General features: G+C 48.7%; 4 protein-coding genes and 1 long non-coding RNA gene across 10 annotated transcripts; 1 reads left to right on the top strand and 4 right to left on the bottom strand.

Moving 5' to 3' along the window:
* Positions 1-206: 206 nt before the first annotated feature.
* On the bottom strand, positions 207-11,026 carry atg14 (autophagy related 14). The gene is made up of 11 exons (XM_044018037.1): positions 10,519-11,026; positions 8,319-8,381; positions 8,029-8,071; positions 6,627-6,708; positions 6,304-6,541; positions 5,986-6,215; positions 5,769-5,886; positions 5,144-5,234; positions 4,938-5,023; positions 551-725; positions 207-470 (listed from the first exon to the last, which is right to left on the bottom strand). Exons 1-11 carry the CDS (start codon positions 10,794-10,796, stop codon positions 348-350), a joined length of 1,527 nt encoding a protein of 508 aa, XP_043873972.1. The 5' UTR covers positions 10,797-11,026; the 3' UTR covers positions 207-347.
* LOC122762849 lies at positions 1,110-1,561 on the bottom strand. Its single transcript, XR_006358783.1, has 3 exons — positions 1,499-1,561; positions 1,165-1,203; positions 1,110-1,127 (listed from the first exon to the last, which is right to left on the bottom strand). It is a non-coding gene; the product is annotated as an uncharacterized LOC122762849 (long non-coding RNA).
* On the bottom strand, positions 9,785-24,778 carry fbxo34 (F-box protein 34). Of its 4 annotated transcripts, none has more exons than XM_044018035.1 (4): positions 24,577-24,778; positions 23,239-23,397; positions 21,297-23,023; positions 9,785-9,801 (listed from the first exon to the last, which is right to left on the bottom strand). In XM_044018035.1, the coding sequence occupies exon 3, from the start codon at positions 23,014-23,016 to the stop codon at positions 21,313-21,315; it is 1,704 nt and encodes a 567-aa protein (XP_043873970.1). In that variant the 5' UTR covers positions 23,017-23,023; positions 23,239-23,397; positions 24,577-24,778; the 3' UTR covers positions 9,785-9,801; positions 21,297-21,312. The 4 variants fall into 4 exon arrangements, with proteins under 4 accessions (XP_043873970.1, XP_043873971.1, XP_043873969.1 ...); XM_044018036.1 differs by lacking the exon at positions 9,785-9,801 and adding an exon at positions 9,934-9,955; XM_044018034.1 differs by lacking the exon at positions 9,785-9,801 and adding an exon at positions 16,419-16,444.
* On the bottom strand, positions 13,323-18,161 carry tbpl2 (TATA box binding protein like 2). 2 transcript variants are annotated; one of them, XM_044018038.1, is made up of 8 exons: positions 18,051-18,161; positions 17,529-17,703; positions 17,021-17,237; positions 16,629-16,716; positions 16,445-16,536; positions 15,976-16,143; positions 15,304-15,398; positions 13,323-13,564 (listed from the first exon to the last, which is right to left on the bottom strand). In XM_044018038.1, the coding sequence occupies exons 1-8, from the start codon at positions 18,141-18,143 to the stop codon at positions 13,488-13,490; spliced, it is 1,005 nt and encodes a 334-aa protein (XP_043873973.1). In that variant the 5' UTR covers positions 18,144-18,161; the 3' UTR covers positions 13,323-13,487. The 2 variants fall into 2 exon arrangements, with proteins under 2 accessions (XP_043873973.1, XP_043873974.1); XM_044018039.1 differs by having other exon boundaries at positions 17,021-17,234.
* jmjd7 (jumonji domain containing 7) lies at positions 18,292-20,567 on the top strand. Of its 2 annotated transcripts, none has more exons than XM_044018041.1 (9): positions 18,292-18,476; positions 19,038-19,191; positions 19,268-19,406; positions 19,503-19,617; positions 19,727-19,783; positions 19,867-19,962; positions 20,037-20,113; positions 20,179-20,272; positions 20,417-20,567. In XM_044018041.1, exons 1-9 carry the CDS (start codon positions 18,428-18,430, stop codon positions 20,497-20,499), a joined length of 864 nt encoding a protein of 287 aa, XP_043873976.1. In that variant the 5' UTR covers positions 18,292-18,427; the 3' UTR covers positions 20,500-20,567. The 2 variants fall into 2 exon arrangements, with proteins under 2 accessions (XP_043873976.1, XP_043873975.1); XM_044018040.1 differs by having other exon boundaries at positions 20,179-20,338.
* Positions 24,779-25,044: the final 266 nt, after the last annotated feature.

Genomic DNA, 25,044 nt, shown 5'->3' with positions numbered 1-25,044 from the left:
TAGGGTATAATATGTCCACTTTAAAGCATTATTGAAACTGTCATGAGGGGATGTGTGAGGAGACTCTTTGACCTCTGACCTCATCCTGACCTCATCCTGGATTTTCTTTGATTTTTAACAAAGATAAAAAACATCTTGATATCTGATGATTTTTATTGACATTAGTCTGAAAGACAAACAATAAAATGACATCATCACTGAGCCTGGTTTCCATAGCAACACTGTAACCGTCCATTTATTCATGTGAAATAAAAACTTGTGCTGGTTTGAAAAGTTCCTGTGACGTCATCAATCGATCAATAAACACGCCCACACGTGATCCGTCCATGACCTCTGACCCAGGCTAGTCAGCGTTGACCGGTGTAAGCTCGGAACCAGGACGTGACGGAGGCGGCGGCCGACGAGATCATCCCTCCGCTGTTAGCAGATGGCTGAGACACCTGCAAAGCACTCTGGGAAAGATCCATGGACTGAAAGAGGAAGAGGAAGAGGATGAAGATACAGACACGATGATGTCACAGATCACGTGACTCACAACACTCTCGTTCACCTGGGACGGGATGTCACAGAAGCGTGGACTCGGCACCGTCTCCCAGTCTGTCCCCAGGTCCGTCTCCTCGTCTGTCACAGACTCCTCCCCACTCTCCTCTGCTGGCCCCGCCTCCTCCGGCTCCACAAACTCCATCGACTCCTCCAGGTCAGCGCTGACCTCGAATGGCCCCGTCCTGAGGGGAGGAGGGGGGGCGGGCAGAGAGGTCAGAGTTAGGGGTCAGAGTTAGAGATCAGAGTTAGGGGTCAGAGTTAGAGCCTCCAGACCAGTGCTCTCAGTCAGCTGGTCCGGAGGCTGACCACCACCAACCCTCCCCTGCCTCAAAACACCCCCAAAAATATCTGGCCCAACCAAAAGGAAAATGATATAAGCTAACTGTGAATACACATGAGCAGAATATATGACCACAGTTACAGACCCAGACTGAGGAAGACCCTGACCCCATACAGGAGGAGTGACCACAGTTACAGACCCAGACCGAGGAAGACCCTGACCCCATACAGGGAGTGAGTGACCAGTTACAGACCCAGACCCCCATACAGGAGGAGTGACCACAGTTGCCCAGACTGAGGAAGACCTGACCCCATACAGGAGGAGTGACCACAGTTACAGACCCTGACCCCATACAGGAGGAGTGACCACAGTTACAGACCCTGACCCCTTGGGAGTGACAGACCCCTGACCCCCATACAGGAGGAGTGACCACAGTTACAGACCCAGACTACAGGAGGAGTGACCACAGACCCCTGACCCCATACAGGAGGAGTGACCACAGTTACAGACCAGACCCCAGGAGGAGTGACCCCATACAGGGAGGGAGTGACCACAGTTGGCCAGACAGACCCCCAGACAGGAGGAGTGACCACAGAGGAGTGACCACAGCTACAGACCCTGACCCCATACAGGAGGAGTGACACACAGACAGACCCGGGACCCAGGAGGGAAGACCTGACCCCATACAGGAGGAGTGACCACAGTTGCAGACCCAGACCCCATACAGGAGGAGTGACCACACACAGACCCAGACTGAGAAGACCCCACCCCATACAGGAGGAGTGACCCACAGTTACAGACCCAGACCCCATACAGGAGGAGGACCACAGTTACAGACCCAGACTGAGGAAGACCCTGACCCCCAGGGGGAGTGACCCCATACAGAGGAGGGAGTGACCACAGTTACAGACCCAGACTGAGGAAGACCCTGACCCCATGCAGGAGGAGTGACCACAGTTACAGACCCAGACCCCATACAGGAGGAGACCCAGCCAGACTGAGGGAAGACCCTGACCCCATACAGGAGGAGGAGTACAGACCCTGACCACAGTTACAGGCCAGACGGGAAGACCTGACATACAGGAGGAGTGACAGTTACAGACCCGGACCCCATACAGGAGGAGTGACCACAGCTTGACCCAGACAGACCCTGACCCCATACAGGAGGAGTGACCACAGTTACAGACCCAGACCCCATACAGGAGGGAGTGACACAGACCTTACAGACCCAGACAGAGGAAGACCCTGACCCCATACAGGAGGAGTGACCACAGTTACAGACCCAGACCCCATGGGAGGAGTGACCACAGCTACAGGGCAGACTGAGGAGCCCTGACCCCATACAGGAGGAGTGACCACAGTTACAGACCCAGACAGGAGGAAGACCCTGACCCCCACACAGGAGGAGACCACACGGTGGGCCAGACCCCATACAGGAGGAGTGACCACAGTTACAGACCCAGACTGAGGGAAGACCCTGACCCCATACAGGAGGAGTGACCACAGTTACAGACCCTGACCCCATACAGGAGGAGTGACCACAGTTACAGACCCAGACTGAGGGAAGACCCCTGACCCCATACAGGTGAGGAGTGACCACAGTTACAGACCCAGACCCCATACAAGGAGTGAGTGACACAGTTACAGACCCAGACTGAGGAAGACCCTGACCCCATACAGGAGGAGTGACCACAGTTACAGACCCAGACCCCATACAGGGAGGAGTGACCACAGTTACAGACCCAGACTGAGGAAGACCCCTGACCCCATACAGGAGGAGTGACCACAGTTACAGACCCTGACCCCATACACAGGAAAGTGAGTGACCACAGCCAGACCCAGACTGAGGAAGACCCCTGACCCCATACAGGAGTGAGTGACCACAGTTACAGACCCAGACCCCATACAGGAGGAGTGACCACAGTTACAGACCCAGACTGAGGAAGACCCCTGACCCCATACAGGAGGAGGACCACAGTTGGCACAGACCCAGACTGAGGAAGACCTGACCCCATACAGGAGTGAGGTTCACAAGTTGGCACCCAGACTGGAGGAAGACCCTGACCCCATACAGAGGAGTGACCACAGTTGGCAGACCCAGACCCCACACAGGAGGAGTGACCACAGTTACAGACCCAGACTGAGGAAGACATCCCTGACCCCATACAGAGGAGGACCACAGTTACAGACCCCTGACCCCATACAGGAGTGAGTGACCACAGTTACAGACCCAGACTGAGGAAGACCCCCTGACCCCATACAGTGAGGAGTGACCACAGTTAGCAGACCCTGACCCCATACAGGAGTGAGTGACCACAGTTACAGACTCCAGACTGAGGAAGACCCCATACAGGAGGAGCATCCAGCCAGTTACAGACCCAGACCCCATACAGGGAGGAGTGACCACAGTTACAGACCCAGACTGAGAAAGACCCTGACCCCATACAGGAGTGAGTGACCACAAAGCTACAGACCCAGACCCCATACAGGAAGAGGAGGGACCAGCAGTTACAGACCCAGACTGAGGAAGACCCCTGACCCCATACAGGAGGAGGAGTGACCACAAAGCAGACTCCAGACTGAGGGAAGACCCTGACCCCATACAGGAGTGAGTGACCACAGTTACAGACCCAGACCCATACAGGAGAGTGACCACAGTTACAGACCCAGACTGAGGGAAGACCCCTGACCCCATACAGGAGGAGTGACCACAGTTACAGACCCTGACCCCATACAGGAGGAAAGTTTTTTTTAAAGTCGCACCCAGACTGAGGAAGACCCTGACCCCATACACAGGAGGAGAGTGACCACAGTTACAGACCCCATACAGGAGGAGTGACTACAGTTACAGACCCAGACTGAGGAAGACCCTGACCCCATACAGGAGGAGTGACCACAGTTACAGACCCAGACTGAGGAAGACCCTGACCCCATACAGGAGGAGTGACCACAGTTACAGACCCAGACTGAGGAAGACCCTGACCCCATACAGGAGGAGTGACCACAGTTACAGACCCAGACCCCATACAGAGTGAGTGACCACAGTTACAGACCCACTGAGGAAGACCCTGACCCCATACAGCAGGAGGAGTGACCACAAAGTTACAGACCCAGACCTGAAGACCCCTGACCCCATACAGGAGGAGGGACCACAGCTACAGACCCAGACCATACAGGAGGAGTGACCACAGTTACAGACCCAGACTGAGTGGAAGACCCTGACCCCATACAGGAGGAGTGACCATGTTACAGACCCAGACCCCTATACAGGAGGAGGAGTGACCAAGGAAGCCAAGCAGACCCAGACTGAGGAAGACCCTGACCCCATACAGGAGGAGTGACCACAGTTACAGACCGAGGAAGACCCTGACCCCATACAGATACAAAATCTGTAACAAAACAGTGAATTTGAAAACATCTCAGACAAAACAGCATTACAGTTTGTCCTGGAGAGAAAAGGACATGCACCACAACATGTGTCTAACTGCAGAGACTGAGGGACAGAGAGACAGAGACACTGAGGGACAGAGACACTGATGGACAGAGACACACTGAGGGACAGAGAGACAGAGACACTGAGGAACAGAGAGACTGAGGGACAGAGAGACACTGAGGACAGAGACACTGAGGAACAGAGAGACTGAGGGACAGAGACACTGAGGAACAGAGAGACTGAGGGACAGAGACACTGGACGGACAGAGAGACTGAGAGACAGAGACACTGACAGACAGAGACACTGAGGGACAGAGAGACTGAGGGACAGGAGACTGAGGGACAGAGAGACAGAGACACTGAAGGACAGAGACACTGAGGGACAGAGAGACAGAGACACTGACGGACAGAGAGACTGAGGAACAGAGACACTGAGGGACAGAGACTGAGAGACAAAGACACTGAGGGACAGAGAGTCTGAGGGACAGAAGAGCAGTTGCTCCCTCTATTTACTACTCTAATATGTGTTTTATTGTTTATAGTGTGTGAATAAGAGTGTATGAACAATGTTGATTAATATATGCTTTGGCACTGTAAGATGCACGTTACCATGACGATAGAGACCTTTTTGATTTGAGAGAGAGAGAGACAGAGAGAGAGAGAGAGTACTCGCTCGCTCACCTGCCCAGGTTGTGGTTGTCAGGAGAAACCAGAAACATGATGTTCCTCAGAGTGTGATGAGGATGAAGCTTGTCACTGTCAACATGCTACACACACACACACACACACACACACACACACACACACACACACACACACACACAGACACACACACTGTGTCAGTACCTCATATCAGTGATTTAATGAAACCATGGAAACGTTCTGACCTGAGAGAAACAAAGATGGACGACGTTGGTGTTGAGTTTACTCAGAGCTCTGGTGAAACGATATCTGCTCAGGTTCTCCCCACAGAACTCACTGGGGGGAGGGGAGAGAGGGGGAGAGAGGGGGGGGAGAAACCTGATTTCACTACAGCCCCAGGACAGAATTTAGCTTAGCATTAGCCTAGCAGAGTAGTTATTTATCACTCACACACACAAGGGGATGCTTATTTAGTGACAGTGAAGGCAGCATCCGCATCAGCATGAGCATTAGCATGAGCATCAGCATTAGCATCAGTATCAGCATTAGCATGAGCATTAGCAGCAGCATCAGCATATATCAGTATCAGCATTAGCATATATCGTATCAGCATTAGCATCGGTATCAGCATTAGCATGAGCGTTAGCAGCAGCATCAGCATTAGCATGAGCATGAGCAGCAGCATCAGTATCAGTATCAGTATCAGTATCAGTATCAGCATTAGCATGAGCAGCAGCATTAGCATCAGTATCAGCATTAGCATGAGCATTAGCATCAGCATCAGTATCAGCATTAGCATGAGCATGAGCATGAGCATGAGCATGAGCATGAGCATCAGCATCAGCATTAGTGTTAGCATCAGCGTGTCACCTGTTGCAAAGCCTCTTGGGAAGGTTGACGTCCAGGATGTGAGACAGGATGCTGCTGAGCTGTGTAGCGTAGCAGAGCGCGGCGCTGATGGTGTGAGCCGGGTTCATGTGGTCCAGCTCTGGAGCAGAGGTCAGAGGTCAGCACAGACATTAATCATGTCCACACGTCAGAGCAGTGCATGCTGGGACAGAACTAGACTTCTACAACAGTCACACACCTGGGCCCTGATTGGTGCTCTTCTCCTCCACCCAGCTGTAGTAGGCGGAGCAGTCTCCGTTGCTGGGCAACGTGACGCGAGGCCCCGTGATGCTGATGCTGGTCTCTCCGTTCTGATCGTCCCAGATCCAGCGTCCGGACAGGTACGTGGTCCTCCGAGCCTCAGCCAGCTCGCTCACCGTGCTGGAGGTCAGCGCGGGGTCACACTCAGCCACCACGTCTGCGGGGTCTCTGAGCCACAAACACAGGGGCTCAGGACAGCGTCACACGAAACACAAATGATCAATAATCAATAGAAAAGAGTGTGTGGGTGTGTCACCTGCTGCCCTGTTTCTCCTCCTGTGTGGTAAAGATGTGTGTACTCAGTTCTCGGATGTGTTCCCTCCTCAGAGCAGCCAGCTGAGTCAGTCTGCTCTGCAGCTCACGGCTGCGTCTGTCCATCAGGTCGCCGAGGCGACGGTTGTGCCGCTCGATCTTGTCTCGTTTCTCCTGGTGACGAGCGGCGCGGCGCTGCAGCCGCTGACTGTCCTCCTGAGAACGCAGCAGAAGCTCTTTATCTGCAGGAGGAAGAGGAGCCAGGGATGAGACCGAGCCAGGGACGGAGACACGTGACAGAGACGGACACGTGACAGAGACACTCACCGCTCTTCACCTCCTCATTGGCCCAGACTACTGCCTCCTTCAGCTGCTCCATCCTCACCTTACATGACATCAGCTTCCATTTCTGAGGAGACAAGACAGCATCAGACATCAGGACAACGACAGAGACATCAGGACAACGACAGAGACGTCAGAGCGGAGGCGAGGACGGAGGCGTCAGGACAGGAGGGACAACGGCGAGCGAGAGGACAGCGCCGGAGAGCGTCAGCACAGCGGCGGGCGCAGAGAGGCGTCAGGACAGCGACAGAGGCGTCAGGACAGCGGCGGAGGAGAGGACAGCGGCGGAGACATCAGGACAGCGACAGAGCGTCAGGACAGCGGCGAGGCGAGGACAGCGGCGAGGCGTCAGGACAACGGCAGGCGTTGGGACAACGCGGAGGCAGAGGACAGCGTTACGCGACAGCGACAGAGGCGAGAGGACAGCGGAGGCGTCAGGACAGCGAGGAGAGCAGCGAGAGGCGTCAGGACAGCAGAGGCCAGAGGCGTCAGGACAACAGCGGGCGAACAGCGAGCGTCAGAGGAGCGGCGCGAGAGGCGTCAGGACGCGAGGGTCAGCAGCGAGAGAGCGAGGCGGCGACAACGAGCGGAAGCATCAGGACAGCAGCGAGCGTGACAACGGCGTCAGCGGGAGCGACAGCAGCGAGCGTCAGGAGGCGTCAGGATCAGGCAGAGCGAGGCGTCAGGGGCAGCCGTGAGGACAGCGCGTCAGGACACCATCAGGGAGCGTGAGGACGCGGCGGAGGCCAGCGCGAGAGGCAGGCGAGCGAAGGACAGCGTCGGAGGCGTCAGCACAACGAGCGTCAGCGAGGCGTCAGCTCAGGACTGAGTCAGGGGCGACGAGCGGCGGCGTCGGACAGCGGCGGAGGCGTCAGGCGGCGAGCGAGGACAGCGGCGGAGGCGTCAGGACAGCGCGGAGCGAGGAGTCAGGACAGCCGTCAGGACACCATCAGACATCAGGACAGCGGCGAGGCGTGAGGACAGCGGCGGAGGCGTCAGGACACCATCAGGACAGCGGAGGCGTGAGACACCATCAGGACAACGACGGAGACGTGAGGACAACGACGGAGACGTCAGGACACGGTGAGTGTGATCATGATCGGGACAACGACAGAGACGTCAGGACACCATCAGACATCAGGACAACGACGGAGACAGCAGGACACCATCAGACATCAGGTCAATGATGGACATTTGAGTTGAAATAATACAAAAAGTGAGTTTTACAATAATTGGGATTGTTTTGGAGATGCTAGCGTGGACAGTCAGAGACATCAACTGGAATCACATGAGGACAAACAGAGGACAAATCTGTGTCCTGGTGAAACGAGGTGGATTCAACATTGACATGAAAGTTGAAGCAGTTGTCCACAGGGGACACACTCACCATTTCATCAGCCTGCAGCTTTCTGTCCATGGCCTGGACAACTCTGAGGACAGAGCAGGTGTTAGCAGTGTTAGCTTAGCATTAGGGATGTCCCGATACAACTCTTCAGCATGAATCACACTCACTTTAATGACTTACGTTGTAGTGTGGAATGTTAGACTAGTCCTGATCATGTGATTTCACTTCACTGACCCGTTTATTATTAACCAATGGTTCCATCCATTTTAACCTTCATTCATTTTCAAAAAACTGTTACATCAGCACTGATATTAGCTTCATGTGAGCGTCACCTCTGCTGCAGCTGCTCCTTCTCCTCCTTCAACCTCTTCAGTCTGCCCAGCTTCTCTGTGTACCTGCAGAGGGACAACACACACCTGTCACTGACACTCACCTGTCACTGACACTCACCTGTCACTGACACTCACCTGTCACTGACACACACACCTGTCACTGACACTCACCTGTCACTCACCTGTCACTGACACTCACCGTCACTGACACTCACCTGTCACTGACACACACACACACTGTCACTGACACTCACCTGTCACTCACCTGTCACTGACACTCACCCGTCACTGACACTCACCTGTCACTGACACACACCTGTCACTGACACTCACTGACACTCACTGTCACTCACGACTTCACTGACACTCACACTGGTCACTGACACTGTCACTGACACTCACCTGTCACTGACACACTGACACACACTGTCACTGACACTCACCTGTCACTCACCTGTCACTGACACTCACCGTCACTGACACTCACCTGTCACTGACACTCACCTGTCACTGACACACACACCTGTCACTCACCTGTCACTGACACTCACTCACCTGTCACTGACACACACACACCTGTCACACACACCTGTCACTGACACTCACCTGTCACTCACTCACTGACACTCACCTCACTGACACTCACCTGTCACTGACCTGTCACTGACACCACCTGTCACTGACTGACTGACACTCACCGTCACTGACACTCACCCACACACACGTCACTGACACTCACCTGTCACTGACACACACACACCTGTCACTGACTCACCTGTCACTGACACTCACCTGTCACTGACACTCACCTGACTCACCTGTCACTGACACTCACCTGTCACTCACCCTCACCGTCACTGACCTCACCCGTCACTGACACTCACCCGTCACTGGCACTCACCCGTCACCACACCGTCACTGACACACACCGTCACTCACACACACCGTCACTGACACTCACCCGTCACTGACACTCACCGTCACTGACACACCCGTCACACACTCACCGTCACACACTCGTCACCGCGTCACTGACACACCGTCACTGACACACACCGTCACTGACACACACACCGTCACTCACTGACACTCACCGTCACTGACACTCACACTGACCGTCAGTCACACACACCCGTCACTGACTCACTGACTCACTGACACACACACGTCACTGACACACACACCCGTCACTGACACTCACACACTCACTGACCGTCACTGACACTCACCGTCACTCACCGTCACACACCGTCACTGACCTCACCACTCACCGTCACTGACACACACCCGTCACTGGTCACACGTCACTGACACACACACCGTCACTGGCGTCACCACAACACCGTCACTGACACTCACCCGTCACTGACTCACTGACACACCCCAACACACACACACCCGTCACCCACCGTCACTGACACTCACCCGTGACACACCGTCACTGACACTCACGTCACTGACACACACTGTCACACACACACACCTGTCACTGACACTCACCTGTCACTGACACCACACACCTGTCACTGACACACACCTGTCACTGACACACACACACACCTGTCACTGACACTCACCTGTCACTGACACACACCTGTCACTGACACACACACACACACACACACACACACACACACCTGTCACTCACCACCAGTCACACACACACACACACACACTGACACACCTGTCACTCCGACACACACCTGTCACTCACTCTCACCTGTCACAGACACACACACACACACCTGTCACTCGCCTGTCAGGGTGACATCACTGCTGATGTCACAGACAGATCAGACCCACATACAAACGATGAGGACAAAGTTATTTTTAAGTTGTGACGTGTGTAACTGCAGCTGCTGTGGGTTAAGTTAAGTTCAGCTAACACTCAGGCTGACTCAGCAGCGGAAGGCTAACTGGAAGCTAACTGCTAACATGTCTGAATAAACGTTAGCAAGCAAAACTTCCATTTACAAAAACACAAACTATAAACTCCTCATGGATTTTAGAGCCGACAAACAAATACATGTGAGATTATAATTTGAAAGATTCAGATGTGAGTTCGGCTTACAATATTACTATTATTACAATAACAGCCGATTCTCCGGTTACTTTACATGACACAAACATTCCAATTCAGATGTTAAACATCACAACACAACTAAGGCTAATACATCACATTTATACAGAATAACTTTACCTCTCCGTGTTCCTCCCGTCAAAGTAGACGAAGTCTCCGGCCTGGATGCAGCGGGCACAGGTGAGCCTGCGGCGGGACGTGCTGCACAGCGGACACCGCTCCACGGCCACGTACAGACCCTCGGCGTCGTCCACGGACTCCACCATCACGCAGCCCGGGCCGGAGTGAGCCGGCCCCGGGTGAAGGGGCCGGTGAGGCGGTCTGCCTCCAGAGACAGAGCCCGGGGACGAGACGAGTGTGTCGGTGCTGAGCGGGACACGAGCCGCTGAAGACGCCATGGAGCTGCTGCTAAGCTGCTAAGCTAACGTTACATACAAAGCTCTCACTACAAACAGGAAGTGGCTGCACGCGCGTCGTCCGCTCGTTAGTTTCCCTGTGACGTCACTGACATTTTTAAACGCGGCGAAAACGCGTGGACTCACAAATGTTGTGGTCGTTATTGTTATTTCGGTTAACAGACGACGACTTCCGCCACTTCCGGTTTCCTCTGTGCATGTGACGAGTTTGTTTATGTAATGACGCAAACATTGTGGGCGGAGCCAGTTCATGACTGCAGCTCCTCCCTGTAAATCAAACCCACAGTTTCTAATATACACTTTGTTTTTAAACACTTTATATACACACACACACATACATATACATACATATGTGTGTGTGTGTGTGTGTATATGTATTATATACACATATTTGCACACATATGTCTATATGTGTATATCATATATAATATATGTATGTATATATGTGTACATATATACATACTGTATGTCTACATGTGTATCTGTATGCATATATGTGTATATATGTATACAGATATAGACACATACATATATATATATATATATACACACACACATACATATATGTGTGTGTATATGAATTGGCCAAGCTGCATGTGTGGTTTAATATAAATAAACTATTGAAGACATGTTAAGTTGGAAGCCACACACCACACACTTAAAAGGTAAGCATACTTTGGAGGGCACAAAAACTACTAAACCAGAAGGCACTATACTTGTTGTACTGCGCACGAGTCTCTCCACACCTGCAATACTGTGCAGAGGTCTGGGGACACACTTACAAAACCACTACTTATCCCCTGTTTATACTCCAAAAAAGAGCCTTGAGAATCCTACACGATGCCAGTTACAGAGAACATACAAATCAACTATTTATCAAATCAAAAATACTCAAATTCTATGACTTAATAAAATACCGCACAGTACAGATGATTTACAGGGCTGCCAACAAAAGCCTCCCTCACAATCTACAGATATTATTCCTGACCAGAGGGGAGGGACACAGTCTAAGAGGGAACATGATGAAGGGTAAGAACTACATTAAAATCCTTTACCGTATCGGTCACGGGGGTCAGACAGTGGAATAATCTGGATGAGGTGATGAAAAAAATCAGCAAAACGGCGTGTATTTAAAAAGAAGTATGTAGAGATGACTATTAATCAATACAGAATGACACAGAAGTAAAGTATGACAAAGGTCAGGGACAGAAATCTGTGGACACCGTGTGGAGACGGCAGTGGAAGCAAATGTATCCAAACAACAGCTGACACTGATGTCAACATGTGAGAAGTGTGAATCGAGTCACTACGGAGAATCAATCGATCCAAGATGAAACTGCTAAGCTGGTCACTGAACGCGATCGACAGAGTGTTCTCGACAAGAAGTTCAGGTTCTGGTGAACCTAGTTGCCCAGATGGGACCTTCATGGCTGGCTACATTCGGGACGGATGGGATAAGTGGAAAGTCGTGTGCCTTGCCGCACTGGATGTCGAGGATGTCGAGGATGTCGACATATTCACATTCATGACAATTGGAATGCTCTCCCTGGGATGTGGTATGCTCCTGCAGTAGCATCAGAAACTGAGAAAGATCGGCAATGAGCGGATCAACGTGAGGGTGGAAAGCGCAATAACACAGAGGGCCGTGGTTGGGCTGCGCTCCGACGTCTCCACAACCCTCCAGCACGTGAAAAGAATGGAGAAGCAAAGCCAGGCGAATCCTACAGATGAGATGGAAAAAGATGAATTGACCTCTATCGATTGGATCATTTTATGATTTTTGGGAAATGAACATGCCAGGCAACAAGTTGAGACTGTCACTCACGACGGAATATCATGGACACATGTACAGACACACATGGAGTCTGTCTAGAGCGAGACTACCTGACGCTGAAACATGTTTTCAAGAAAAGAATAATTGTGTATTGTATGATGATAATGGGGGCGGGACTAGATAAGCTTTTGCTTCTCCCGCTTTCCCTTTGGGTTATGTGTATTGTGTGAACTACACTGATGTGTGATGAGTGATCAAAATGTCATGACCGAAATGAACGTAGAAATAAATAAATAAATATGTATACATATAGACATATATACAGTATATACATACATATATGTGTATATACATATCAGTATCTCTTACTCTCAGAATATGAGATACTTAGAAAGGACTGTATAGTATATTAGCATACTATAGTACTACTTAAATGTAAAAACTAAGTGATGATCAAATAATTTATCATATTTTAGTGCAGCCAAACAAATGTATGGAAGCCCTGAAGGGTGATTTTGGGCTGACTTTAGTTTCCTTGTTCCATCCTAAAGTTACTACCATGTATGAAGTCAAATTTTATTCTCACTAACAAGCATATGTTTTATTTTCCTTGTGTAAATCTGGTTTCTTCTGCTGCAGATTAATTACTAAGTGAAATGAAGCTCAGTGATCAATCACATCAGATTGTTCAATGTGATGGATCCATGTTCACAGAGTTCAAGATCCAGTCCGTGTTTTTCTAACTGGTCACACTTTATACATCTGTTCAGAAACATTCAACTAACTTAATATTGCTGCATCACACAACATAAAATAATACATACATACATACATACATATAAACAGTACATATATATATTACACTGGTACACTCAAACAGGAAACAGAAAGTGCTGTCCTCACTGCTTCCTGAAGCCTCTCAGGATTGGATAAATGTTCTCAAAGGCTTCGTAGATCTCAGCACGTTCTTTAGCTCCTGGAATTTAAATCACCACTCAATAACTGTATAATAACTGTATGATAACTGTATAATAACTGTATGATAACTGGATAATAACTGTATGATAACTGGATAACTGTATGATAACTGTGTAATAACTGTATGATAACTGTATAAGTGTATAATAACTGTGTAATAACTGTATAAGTGTATAATAACTGTATGATAACTGTATAATAAATGTTTAATAACTGTATGATAACTGTATAAGTGTATAATACTGTATGATAACTGTATAATGTATAATAAATGTTTAATAGAATTTAAATCACCACTCAACCTGTATAATGTGTAGATCTCTGTATGATAACTGGATAATAACGCTGGATCTTTGTATTAACTGTGTAATAACTTCAACCCCTTGATAACCTGGAATTTAACACAAATCACTTTTATTGTAATAACTCAATAACTGTATAATAACTGTATAATAACTGTATGTATGATAACTGTATAATAACCTTTGTATGATAACTGGATAATAACTGTATAATAACTGTATGTATGATAACTGGATAACTGTATGTAATAAGCATAAGTGTATAATACTGTGTATGATAAGTGTATAAGTGTATAATAATGTGTAATAACTGTATAAGTGTATAATAACTGTATGATAACATGTTTAATACTGTATAATAACTGTAAATGTTTAATAACTGTATGATAACTTTAACTTATGATAACTGTATAAGTGTATAAGTGTATAATACATATGATAACTTTGTATGATAACTGTATGATAACTGTATAATGTATAATAAATGTTTAATAACAGCTATGATAACTTCCTTATAAATTAATAATGCTGTATGATAACTGTATGATAACTGTATAATAACTGTATGATAACTGTTTAATAACTGTATGATAACTGATAATAATAACTGCCATGATAACTATATGGATAACTGTATAATAACTGTATGATAACTGTAGTGTATAATAACTGTAATGATAACTGTATAGCTAATATGATAACTATAAGTGTATAACTGTATGATAACTGTATAATGTATAATAATAACTGTATATGCATATAAACATAATGTATAATGTATAATAAATGTATGATAACTGTATATAACTGTATACTGTATGATAACTGTATAAGTGTATAATGTATATAACTGTATAATGTATGATAACTGTATAATAACTATATGATAACTGTATAATTGTGTGTATGTATAAGTGTATAATAACTTTGTATAATAATATATAACTGTATAGTGTTATAATAACTGTATGATAACTGTACATAATTGTATGATAACTATATAATAACTATTATAATAACTGTATAGTGTTTAATAACTGTATGATATGTATAATAACTGTATGATAAATAACTGTGTGCTGTATAATGTATAATAAATGTTTAATAACTGTATGATAACTGTATGATAACTGTATAATAACTGCATGATAACTGTATAATAACTGTATAGTGTATAATAACTGTATGATAACTGTATAATAACTGTATGATAACTATATAATAACTGTATAATAACTACATAATAACTGTATGATAACTGTATAACTGTAGAATAACTGTGTGATAACTGTATAATATCTGTACGGTAACTGTATGATAACAATCAATTCTTTTTAGATTAGAAGAAGATGGAATCAAATCTGTCGTGTGTTGTTGTTGTGTTGACTTGTTTGTGTTCACCCTCGTTCTCTCTGCACTAATGTGACTTTGTTACCGGTCAGAACAACTTTCCCCGACACGAAGATGAGCAGAACGATACGAGGTTTCACCATCCGGTAAATGAGACCTGGAAACAACTCTGGTTCATAACTGAAGACACACACAAACAAACACACACACACACACACTAAATCATTCTAGTGCTAAGATGACATAACTTAGTATAAGCTAAACACAAGCTATCTGTACACTTAAGTAACAATAGCTTACTGTGAGCTACAAATTGCTAACTCTGAGCAGACCCTAGGACAGCCCGTGGCCAAGTGGAAAGGGACCTTGACTTGTAACCAGAGGGTCACCGGTTCAAATCCCCACCCGGCCAAAAAGGGCTGGGGTACCCGTGAGCAAGGTACCCAACCCCCAATGCTCCCCGGGCGCTACTCAGTGTAGCAGCCCACTGCTCCTAATTCTAGGATGGGTCAAAATGCAGAGGAATACTTTCCCTAAGGGGATTAATAAAAATTAACTTTATGTATCATATGCTAACTGAGCTATGCTAAAGTAACATAAATCAGCATAAGCTAACTAAATAAATGTCTTGTGACTCTGAGCTAATGTAACATTAGCCTGTTTATATGACCTCTGACCTCACTGACACTGACTTCTAATTTAAATAGGGAGCCTTTTTGGAGCTAGGCTACCTAAGCCTGTGTGGTTTGGTTGGTACCTGCTGAACTGTTGGTGGGTCAGAACCAGTCCCTCCAGTCTGATGGGGAAGAACACGTCACAGCTGGCCACCATGTTCTGGATTTTAAAGTCCAGGAATCGAGCGGGAAAACCCAGTTTCTGTACCACACGAGCGTATTTCCTGGCAGCGAGACGAGACTGTTCCTCACTGTAACACAACAAACCACACACAATAACACAACCACACACACACAATAACACAACTAACCACACACACACACACACACACACAATAACACAACTAACACACACAACTAACCACAACCACACACACACACAATAACACAACTAACCGCACACACACACAACACAACTAACGCACACACACAATAACACAACTAACGACAAATTACACAACCACATACACAATAACACAACCACATACACAATAACACAACCACATACACAATAACACAACCACATACACACACACACACACACACACACACCTCTTGGCTCCGGTGCACACCATCTTCCCTGAGCTGAAGATCAGCGCCGTGGTTCGAGGCTCGCGGATTCTCATGATGACAGCTGCAAAACGCTGACACAGCAACATCTTCATCACCATCATCATCACCATCAACTTCATCTTCACCATCATCATCATCATCATCATCATCATGGTTCTGGTACCTTTGGGTTGTACTCAGCGTTTCTGGCCTGTAGAGCGATGAACTTCAGGTCCAGAGGACAACCGAGGTTCACAGTAGAAACGATGTTCCTACTCACACACAACTGAGAGTCAGTGAACGCAACACAGCACCACAACACTCTAGTACTACTGTAGTAGTAGTGCTGTAGTAGTAGTACTGTTGTAGTAGTACTGTAGTTGTACAGTAGTAGTAGTTGTACAGTAGTAGTACTATTGTAGTTGTAGTACTGTAGTTGTAGTAGTAGTAGTTGTACAGTAGTAGTACTATTGTAGTTGTAGTACTGTAGTTGTTGTAGTAGTACTGTAGTTGTAGTAGTGCTGTAGTAGTAGTAGTAGTAGTACTGTAGCTGTAGCAGTACTGTAGTAAACTTACTGTAACTGGGGGATGATCCCTGACCTCTCTGTCACAGGGGTCATTGGGGTCATGGGGGTCATAGGAGTCATAGGACAGAAGGGGGAGGTAATGGTCTCCATCCCTGTTGTGGACGTCCCCTGCTGGACGTCAGCTGCTTTAGAACTCTGGGAAATGAAGTCCACACAGATGCCGCTGTCCTGAGATGTGTCCAGAGCTGAGGTCTGATTCTCTACTGCTGAAATCAAACATGTGAGTGACAGCTGATATTCTCATCATCATCTTCATCATCATCATCACCATCTTCATCATTACCACCACCACCATCATCATCACCATCATCTTCATCATCATCACCATCTTCAATCATTCACCACCATCATCACCATCTTCATCATCATCATCATCATCATCATCATCATCACCATCATCTTCATCATTACCACCACCACCATCTTCATCATTACCACCACCATCATCATCATCATCACCATCCTCATCATCACCTTCTTCATCAGTGATGTCTCACCTGTGTCCTGTGTTCCTAGGTCATCAGGTAAAAAGCTCAGGTCCAGCTCCTCCCCCAGCTCTCCACTTGGCCCCGCCTTTGTTGACAGGTAAGAAGTGTCTCGCAAGGAGGGGGTTTGGGTTTGGGGGACAGCACTCTGGAGTCCAAGCTCCTCCCCCAATGTGAAGCTGGAGTCCTGCACGAGAAAATTGAGCTCTGTCCTATAGAGTGCTAATAGTAGCATTAGCGATGCTAACAGTAGCATAAGCCATGCTAACAGTAAAGTAAGTTGTGCTAACCATCTGTGGTGTTAACAATAACATCAGCTGAGCTAAAAGTGCTAATAGTAGCATTAGCGATGCTAACAGTAAAGTAAGTTGTGCTAACCATCTGTGGTGCTAACAATAACATCAGCTGAGCTAACAGTGCTAAAACAATGATGTTTTATAAACAAACTTGTTTCTGAGAACAAACAGAAAAACACTCACAGGTCAGATTAACGTTGACCTCTGCTGAATTAAATCTGTGTGTGTGTGTGCTCACATTTGCAATAGAGTCATCAAAGTAACGCTCCAACGCAGACTCATCCATGACTGAAGATCCTGATCTGATCCAGGAAGATCTGCACAGCTGCATCCACTTCACTGATCACACACACACACACACACACACAATATTGTGTCAGCTGTTCCTAATAAACTGTACCACCTGTGTCTACCTGCAGTTCATCCTCTGGCCTGCAGATGGAGCCCTGCTCTTTAAACTGTACAGGAGCCGAGCTCTACGCAGGCGCACAGGATGTAAACAAAGCAACATGGCAGCGCAAGGTTCGGAGGAGACGAGTTATTAGAAATATTAAAACTCACTCCAGGTCAGATTATAAACCTAGTCCAGGTCACATTTTCTATCTTCTTTTTTAAATGGAGTCTGTGAGGAAACGTTTGAGTGAGTTCTCACTGGAAGCTCACGGTGAGAAATACTACTGTTACTACTACTGATACTACTGCTAATAGTATTCATACTATTACTGATACTACTACTGTAGCATGACTGTTAGCATCACTGTGAGCATCACTGTTAGCATCACTGTGAGCATGACTGTGAGCATGACTGTTAGCATGACTGTGAGCATGACTGTTAGCATGACTGTTAGCATCACTGTGAGCATGACTGTGAGCATGACTGTTAGCATGACTGTGAGCGTGACTGTTAGCATCACTGTGAGCATGACTGTTAGCATGACTGTAAGCATGACTGTTAGCATCACTGTGAGCACTGTGTGAGCATGACTGTTAGCATCACTGTGAGCGGACTGTGAGCATGACTGTGAGCTGACTGTTAGCATCACTGTGAGCTGAGCATGACTGTAAGCATGACTGTAAGCATGACTGTTAGCATGACTGTAAGCATGACTGTTAGCATGACTGTGAGCGTGACTGTTAGCATCACTGTGAGCATGACTGTGAGCGTGACTGTTAGCATCACTGTGAGCGTGACTGTTAGCATGATTGATGACTGAATATTCTGCAGACCTGTATCTGAACCGATCCGTGCCGTACCTGGAGGAGTCACCTGACCCGCTGCACTTCTACCGGGACTGGATTGGTCCAAACAAACCCTGCATCATCCGGAACGCCCTCAGCCATTGGCCAGCTCTGTCCAGGTGGACACCTGAGTACCTCAGGTGAGGAGGCCCCACCCACTGACTCCTGCACAGTTCTTCTGCAGTCAGGTGGATTCATCCAGTTTCCTGTCTGCAGGGAAAAGGTGGGGTCAAAGGTCATCAGCGTGGCGGTGACTCCGGACGGCTACGCTGACGCTGTCAGCGGTGATCGATTTGTGATGCCTGAGGAGAGACAGATGAGTTTGTCTTCTGTTCTGGACATCATCGAGGGGAAGGTGGGTGACACGCTGCCACCTGCTGGTCAGTGTCGGTGTGACAGTCAGGTGCAGCGCCCCCTGCTGGACAGTGACAATCCGGTGCTGTGGTTGCAGGTGCAGCGCTCCGGCGTCTTCTACGTCCAGAAACAATGCTCCAACCTCCTGGACCAACTGTCCCAGCTCTCCGACGACATGGAGACGCACGTGTCCTGGATGACCTCTGCCCTCGGTCAGTCCGAGCTCAGTGCTGCTGCTGGTGGCTCTGAAGAGAATTACAGCAACAATCCACTGTGATGACAATGATGATGGTGAAGATAATCAGTCTGATCTTCTTTCAGGAAAGTTTCCTGATGCTGTCAACTTCTGGCTCGGAGAATCAAAGGCTGTCACCTCCAGTGAGACCACGACGACAACAACAACAACAAAAACAATAGTGTCTTCCTGTATTAATGTGTGTGTGTGTGTGTGTGTGTGACAGTGCACAAAGATCACTATGAGAATCTTTACTGTGTGATTTCTGGAGAGAAAAACTTCATCCTGCTGCCGCCCACAGACCGACCCTTCATCCCCTATGGTAACCATAGCAACGACCGTATTAAACACATAGCACTCCCTACAGTAACCATGGTAACAGTATGTGTGTGTCAGGTGTGTATCAGCCAGCCGTTTACCGTCAGCGAGACGACGGCGAGTTTGAGGTTGTAGATCAGAGCGACTGTGAAAAGGTGAGTTCATGGTCTGAGCATCCGCTGCCCCTCACTCCATCATCTGACCCCGCCTCCTTCCTCAGGTACCGTGGATCCCTCTGGACCCTCTGGACCCAGACCTGGAGCGGTACCCTCAGTACCAGAGGGCGCGGCCACTGCGCTGCAGCGTGAAGGCAGGTGAGATGCTCTACCTGCCATCGCTGTGGTTCCATCACGTCCGACAGACGCATGGCTGCATCGCAGGTGAAAGAGAAACACCTGTCTCAGGCTCCGCCCCCTCTGATGTGACCATGTGACACGTGACATGTTTTCTCTCTGCAGTGAACTTCTGGTACGACATGGACTATGACATCAAGTACAACTACTTCCAGCTGCTGGAGTCACTGTGTGACATCACTGCATGACATCATCAACATGAGACACAACTCATCAGTGGTGACGTGAACATATTAAACATGACTGACAATTCAAACTATGAGGTGTTTCCTGTTTATAGTCACACACACACACACTTCCTGTTAAACATCAGTGCAGCTGTGTGTGTGAGCAGCTGTCTGTCTGTCCGTCACTTCCTGTAAAACATCAGATCAACAGTGAGTTTTCAACCTGCTCATAGATCATACTACATGTAATGACGATGATGATGTAACCTTGTCTTGATACTTTTATTTAAAAGTGCATTGTCGTCATAAACCACAAACACCCGCTGAAGTAGAATTATTATTATTATTATTATTATTACAGCTCTGGTTTTTCATAAATGAAAGAAAATACATTTTTATTTTCCAACCTCAAACAAAAACATGAAAAAGAAACTTTATTAAAGTCAAAATATTTGACAGAGGAAAAAAAAACCAACAAAAAACATTAAAAACTCTCTTTTTTTAATCATCAGCATGATGATCAGCATCATCTCAGAAACGCACAGGTTCCGCCCCCTCACTCACCTGACCAGAGATCGATCAAGACAAAGCGTCACCGTGAGCCACAGTCAGAGGGGGAGGAGTCAGAGGAGGAGTCAGGTGACATCTCTGACCTGACAGAGTCAGAGGGGGAGAAGTCAGGTGAACCGTCAGAGGAGGAGGAGTCCTGGTCGGGATCCTCATGCTCTGTTACTGATGTTGACCAGCAGGTGGTGCTAACACTGCCACTCTGATCGATGATGTCATTCATCCGAAACAAAACCCAATCTCTCTCTCACACACACACACAGTCAGTCAGTCATCATTGTGGCTCCGCCTACAAATTGGCACATTAATGCTGTGGAAGGCAGGAACCCAGCGGTTGTCATGGAGACCCACGTTGCAGCCGGGCGTATCCCTGCGGTTGCCGTGGCAGCACATCCAGTACCCAGGTCCGTAGGGCGGCGCCTGACAGAATGGTTTGTGGTGCCAGCGACAGAGCGACACGTCGCCGCGCCCGTAACGCCTCTTGCACTGCTTGCAGGGGTCGTCGCGGTAACGGGGGTCGGACACCCAGAGCGAGTCGGCGGGCCGCACGCCGTAGTTGTCGATGACGAACCTGAAGTAGCGGCAGGTGCACTTGAGCGCAGCGAGGCTGCGCGTGGGCAGCAGCAGCAGCACGTGCAGCAGCAGGTGATGAGGTAACACGGCGAGCAGCGGCTGAGGCTCCAGCAGCTGCTGCACACGCTGACGCAGCAGCAAGAAGTCCGGCGACGCCCCGCCCACTTTCCTCCTCACACTCCTCTCTGAGTACATGTCAGATTCAGGGCAGGGCTCTAAGGTGACTCTGTGCTGAGGGGGGCGGGGCTCAGAGTCCACAGATATAAACAGCAGGCCAGGCAGAGGCTCCGCCCCCTCTGGCTGCTTCTCCATCTCCTCACAGCTCCGCCCCCCTACCTCACCTGAGGGAGGAGTGCGGGGAGTGGGCAGGTAAGAAGAGGGGGCGTGGTCAGGGCTGGCAGGTGTTGGATGTGACGACGAAGAGTCCGCTGATGTCAGAGACGATGTAGAGTGGGAGGGGGCGGGGCTCTGGTCTCCAGCAGCGAGGAGGACTCGTCCAACCGTCCTCCTCAGGCTGCTGCTCCGGGACACGCCTCCCTCAGACCGCCTCCTCAGACACTCCCACTCCAGCTTCGCCACCATGTCCGAAACCCTGACGCTCTCCGGTTCCTCCCCCTTGGCTTCCAACACCTCCCTGACCTCAGGGGGCGGAGCTCTGGAGAGCGTGATGGTGGCGCAGCTTCTCCGGAGAGCGACAGCAGGTTTACAGTCTATCTGCTGCTCGCTCGCCCTCTGCTCCAGGAACGCCACCATCTCCACCACTGACACCTTTGGCTCCTCCTCCTCCATCACCGCCTCCCCTTCACGCCCCCTGACCCCTGACCTCTGATTTGTGTCCACGCGCGCTGGTGAAGGACTGTGGACCCTAACCCTAACCTGTTGGAGGTCGTGGTTGCTTCCAGACCTGCGGCGGCGTTTGGCGCAACCGTTCTCCTCCCAGCTGCCCTTCGCCTTCACGGCGCGCAGTGGTCCAGACGGCGGTCTGTCCCAGTCGCCAGTCTTTCTCTCAGTCTGTCCCTCTGATGCAAAGATGGCGATCTTCTCGCGCACGTGTCCAGGCTTGATGACGGTCCAGATGTCCAGGGGGACATCCGTGTCTTCAGTGGACGTTGGACAGAGTGCATCATTCTCACAACCTGGTGGCTGCAGGAGGAATTGCAAGCAGGAGCTGCGAGACGGTTTCAGCCTCAGGGACGCCGCGCTGTCGCCACAAAGCGCGTTGGTGGCGATGACGCTGAACGGGAGGCGGCTGCTGTTGCCATAGTTACCGCTACAGGTCTTCAGCAACGCCCCCTGGTGGCTCACAAAGAGACTGCTGCGCTGGGACCGCGTCTGAACACTGGACACGTCCAAACACAGCTCTGAGTGCACAAACTTTGGATAAGACGCCAGGTGCATGATGGTCCTGAGAGACAGTCAGACAGACAGACAGAGAGACAGAGAGACAGACAGAGACCGAAATATTAGTTTGTCGTAATCTGACTTTAATCTGATTGTAATCCGACATTAATCTGATTGTAATTTTACTGTAATCTGACTTTAATATGATTGTAATCTGACTGTAATCTGGGAGTTGTAGTGAACTCTTTTTACCCCGAAGTTTTAACAGTGCATAGTTACCTCCAGACGGTTTGCTGATCGGTTCGTGTGGGTGTGGTCCTGGTGTGAGTGACAGCTCCACTGATCCCTTAACTTCACATTTCACAGTCCTTCAAGTGTGAGCCCCGCCCCCAAACAGGAAACAGAACCACAACGCTACGATTGGTCAGAGAGTCAGTCCTGTAGGAACACAGACACACAGACAGGCAGACACACAGACAGACAGACAGACACACACGCGCAGACACACAGAATCATGAATGGATGATGAAAATAATGCTTAGTTTCCAGCTGTGTAACAAGTTTCGGCCTGTTGTTCACACAACCACACCCCATACTCAACAGCAAGGAATGATGGGAAAATATGCTCCATCTATGTGTGTGTGTGTGAGAGAGCTCAACAGACCAAACTGGTTCACCCAGTTTATCCTAGACACACACACACACGCACACACACACACACACACACTGTGTGACTGATAATTTAATGCTAATGTTAGCATTAGCAGCTTCTCCGGCATTTACAAGGCTAACTAGCAGCTAGTATGTGTAGCATCCAGTATACTGCACAAAATATGACGTTGTTGTCTTTGACGTCACGCTCATGACTCTTCGGTGACGACACTCTCCGACCAATCAGAGGCCGGCAGTCTGATGACGTCACAGTTTAGCGTCAGCTGAACTTCGTCAAGTTCTATCACTGACGGAGGAGCAGAAACAACTGTGCTGAGTCAGGAGTGTGTGTGTGAGAGATGGCCGAGAGGTGCCTGGTCAAAGGTCAAAGGTCAAAGTGCAGCTCATCACCTGACACAGACCTCTACAAGGCTGATTGGCCAAGTGGCCACACCGGGGCGCTGAAGACGAAGTTAAACACAACTAATAAACACCAACCAGGTTTATTTAACTAAGGTGGAAAACTCTTTAACTAACCTTCAGTTAGCTTTAATCCAAGTTAAACAGGTGTTGAGCAGCTATTAACCAGGTGTGATCCTGATGTAGACACAGGTATTAACCCGGTATCAACCCGGTGCTGCAGCTCCTAGGTCCGGATCACCGTCAGACCCAGCGGCCTCTGCACCACCTCCACTCACTGTTAGCATGTTACTAGTACCGCGGTGACTCGTTTGAGCTTGGATACGTGAACCGGAGGAGGCGGAAAACAGCGACCAACGGAACCGACACCAACAAACCATGGCTGTTAGCCGAGGGGCTAGATAGCATGCTAAAGACGCGGGTACTCGGAACAAGGGGACACCTGGCTAAGTGACTAGCCTCATGAGCTAACAGACAGAAACAGCGAGACGACATATTTAAAGCAACCCACTTCATGTTGGGACAGAGGCCGGGGCTCTCGCTCACCTGCGGGGGGGGAGGGGGGGGATTTTTCCCGCCGTGTCCGCCGCTGGTAGAGTCTCCGTCCCCGTTCTGTCCGTCCACCGCGTTGTTCGTAGCGGGCGGTCCGTACGGTAACAGCCGCAGAAAGTTGTTTTGAAGGTTTGAGGGCGACACTGAGCACTTCTGCCCGGACACACTGACGTACAGCTGCAGCTGTGCGTCATGACGTAAGACTCTCTGACAAAGATCGCCTATGTAAAAGAAGATGGGAGTGTGGGTTTTTTAAAAAAAGGTAATTTAATATAACGTATAAAATGAGGCGGAAATGAAAATATTCCCATTAAAAAGTCTCAAACCGATAACTGATCAATGTTCTGTAGATTTATTGATAGGCACGTTTTGCAGTTGTATTTCTGTTTGTCTTTTTTTTTTAATGTTTGATTATTAACTCTTATTTCATGTGGTGTCTGTCAGAGTGAGACCTCCTGACGT

The sequence above is a fragment of the Solea senegalensis genome, unplaced genomic scaffold (assembly GCF_019176455.1).
Source record: "Solea senegalensis isolate Sse05_10M unplaced genomic scaffold, IFAPA_SoseM_1 scf7180000016130, whole genome shotgun sequence".
NCBI classification, from domain to species: Eukaryota; Metazoa; Chordata; class Actinopteri; order Pleuronectiformes; family Soleidae; genus Solea; species Solea senegalensis.
Note: the sequence above shows the minus strand (reverse complement) of the source record. Positions and strands in the feature narration are given on the sequence as shown.

What these genes read in the sequence shown, in the direction of transcription:
- fbxo34 (XM_044018035.1), bottom strand. Translation starts at nt 23,016, where the DNA reads ATGCACCTGGCGTCTTATCCAAAGTTTGTGCACTCAGAGCTGTGTTTG.
- tbpl2 (XM_044018038.1), bottom strand. Translation starts at nt 18,143, where the DNA reads ATGCAGCTGTGCAGATCTTCCTGGATCAGATCAGGATCTTCAGTCATG. An exon ending in GTGTGCACCGGAGCCAAGAG is followed by an intron (nt 16,144 to 16,444) that starts GTGTGTGTGTGT and finishes GTTGTGTTACAG; the next exon opens with TGAGGAACAGTCTCGTCTCG. An exon ending in ACCCACCAACAGTTCAGCAG is followed by an intron (nt 15,399 to 15,975) that starts GTACCAACCAAA and finishes GTGTGTCTTCAG; the next exon opens with TTATGAACCAGAGTTGTTTC.
- atg14 (XM_044018037.1), bottom strand. Translation starts at nt 10,796, where the DNA reads ATGGCGTCTTCAGCGGCTCGTGTCCCGCTCAGCACCGACACACTCGTC. An exon ending in AGCTGCAGGCTGATGAAATG is followed by an intron (nt 6,709 to 8,028) that starts GTGAGTGTGTCC and finishes TTGTCTCCTCAG; the next exon opens with AAATGGAAGCTGATGTCATG. An exon ending in CAATGAGGAGGTGAAGAGCG is followed by an intron (nt 6,542 to 6,626) that starts GTGAGTGTCTCT and finishes TTCCTCCTGCAG; the next exon opens with ATAAAGAGCTTCTGCTGCGT.
- jmjd7 (XM_044018040.1), top strand. Translation starts at nt 18,428, where the DNA reads ATGGAGTCTGTGAGGAAACGTTTGAGTGAGTTCTCACTGGAAGCTCAC. An exon ending in TGGACACCTGAGTACCTCAG is followed by an intron (nt 19,192 to 19,267) that starts GTGAGGAGGCCC and finishes TCCTGTCTGCAG; the next exon opens with GGAAAAGGTGGGGTCAAAGG. An exon ending in TGGACATCATCGAGGGGAAG is followed by an intron (nt 19,407 to 19,502) that starts GTGGGTGACACG and finishes CTGTGGTTGCAG; the next exon opens with GTGCAGCGCTCCGGCGTCTT.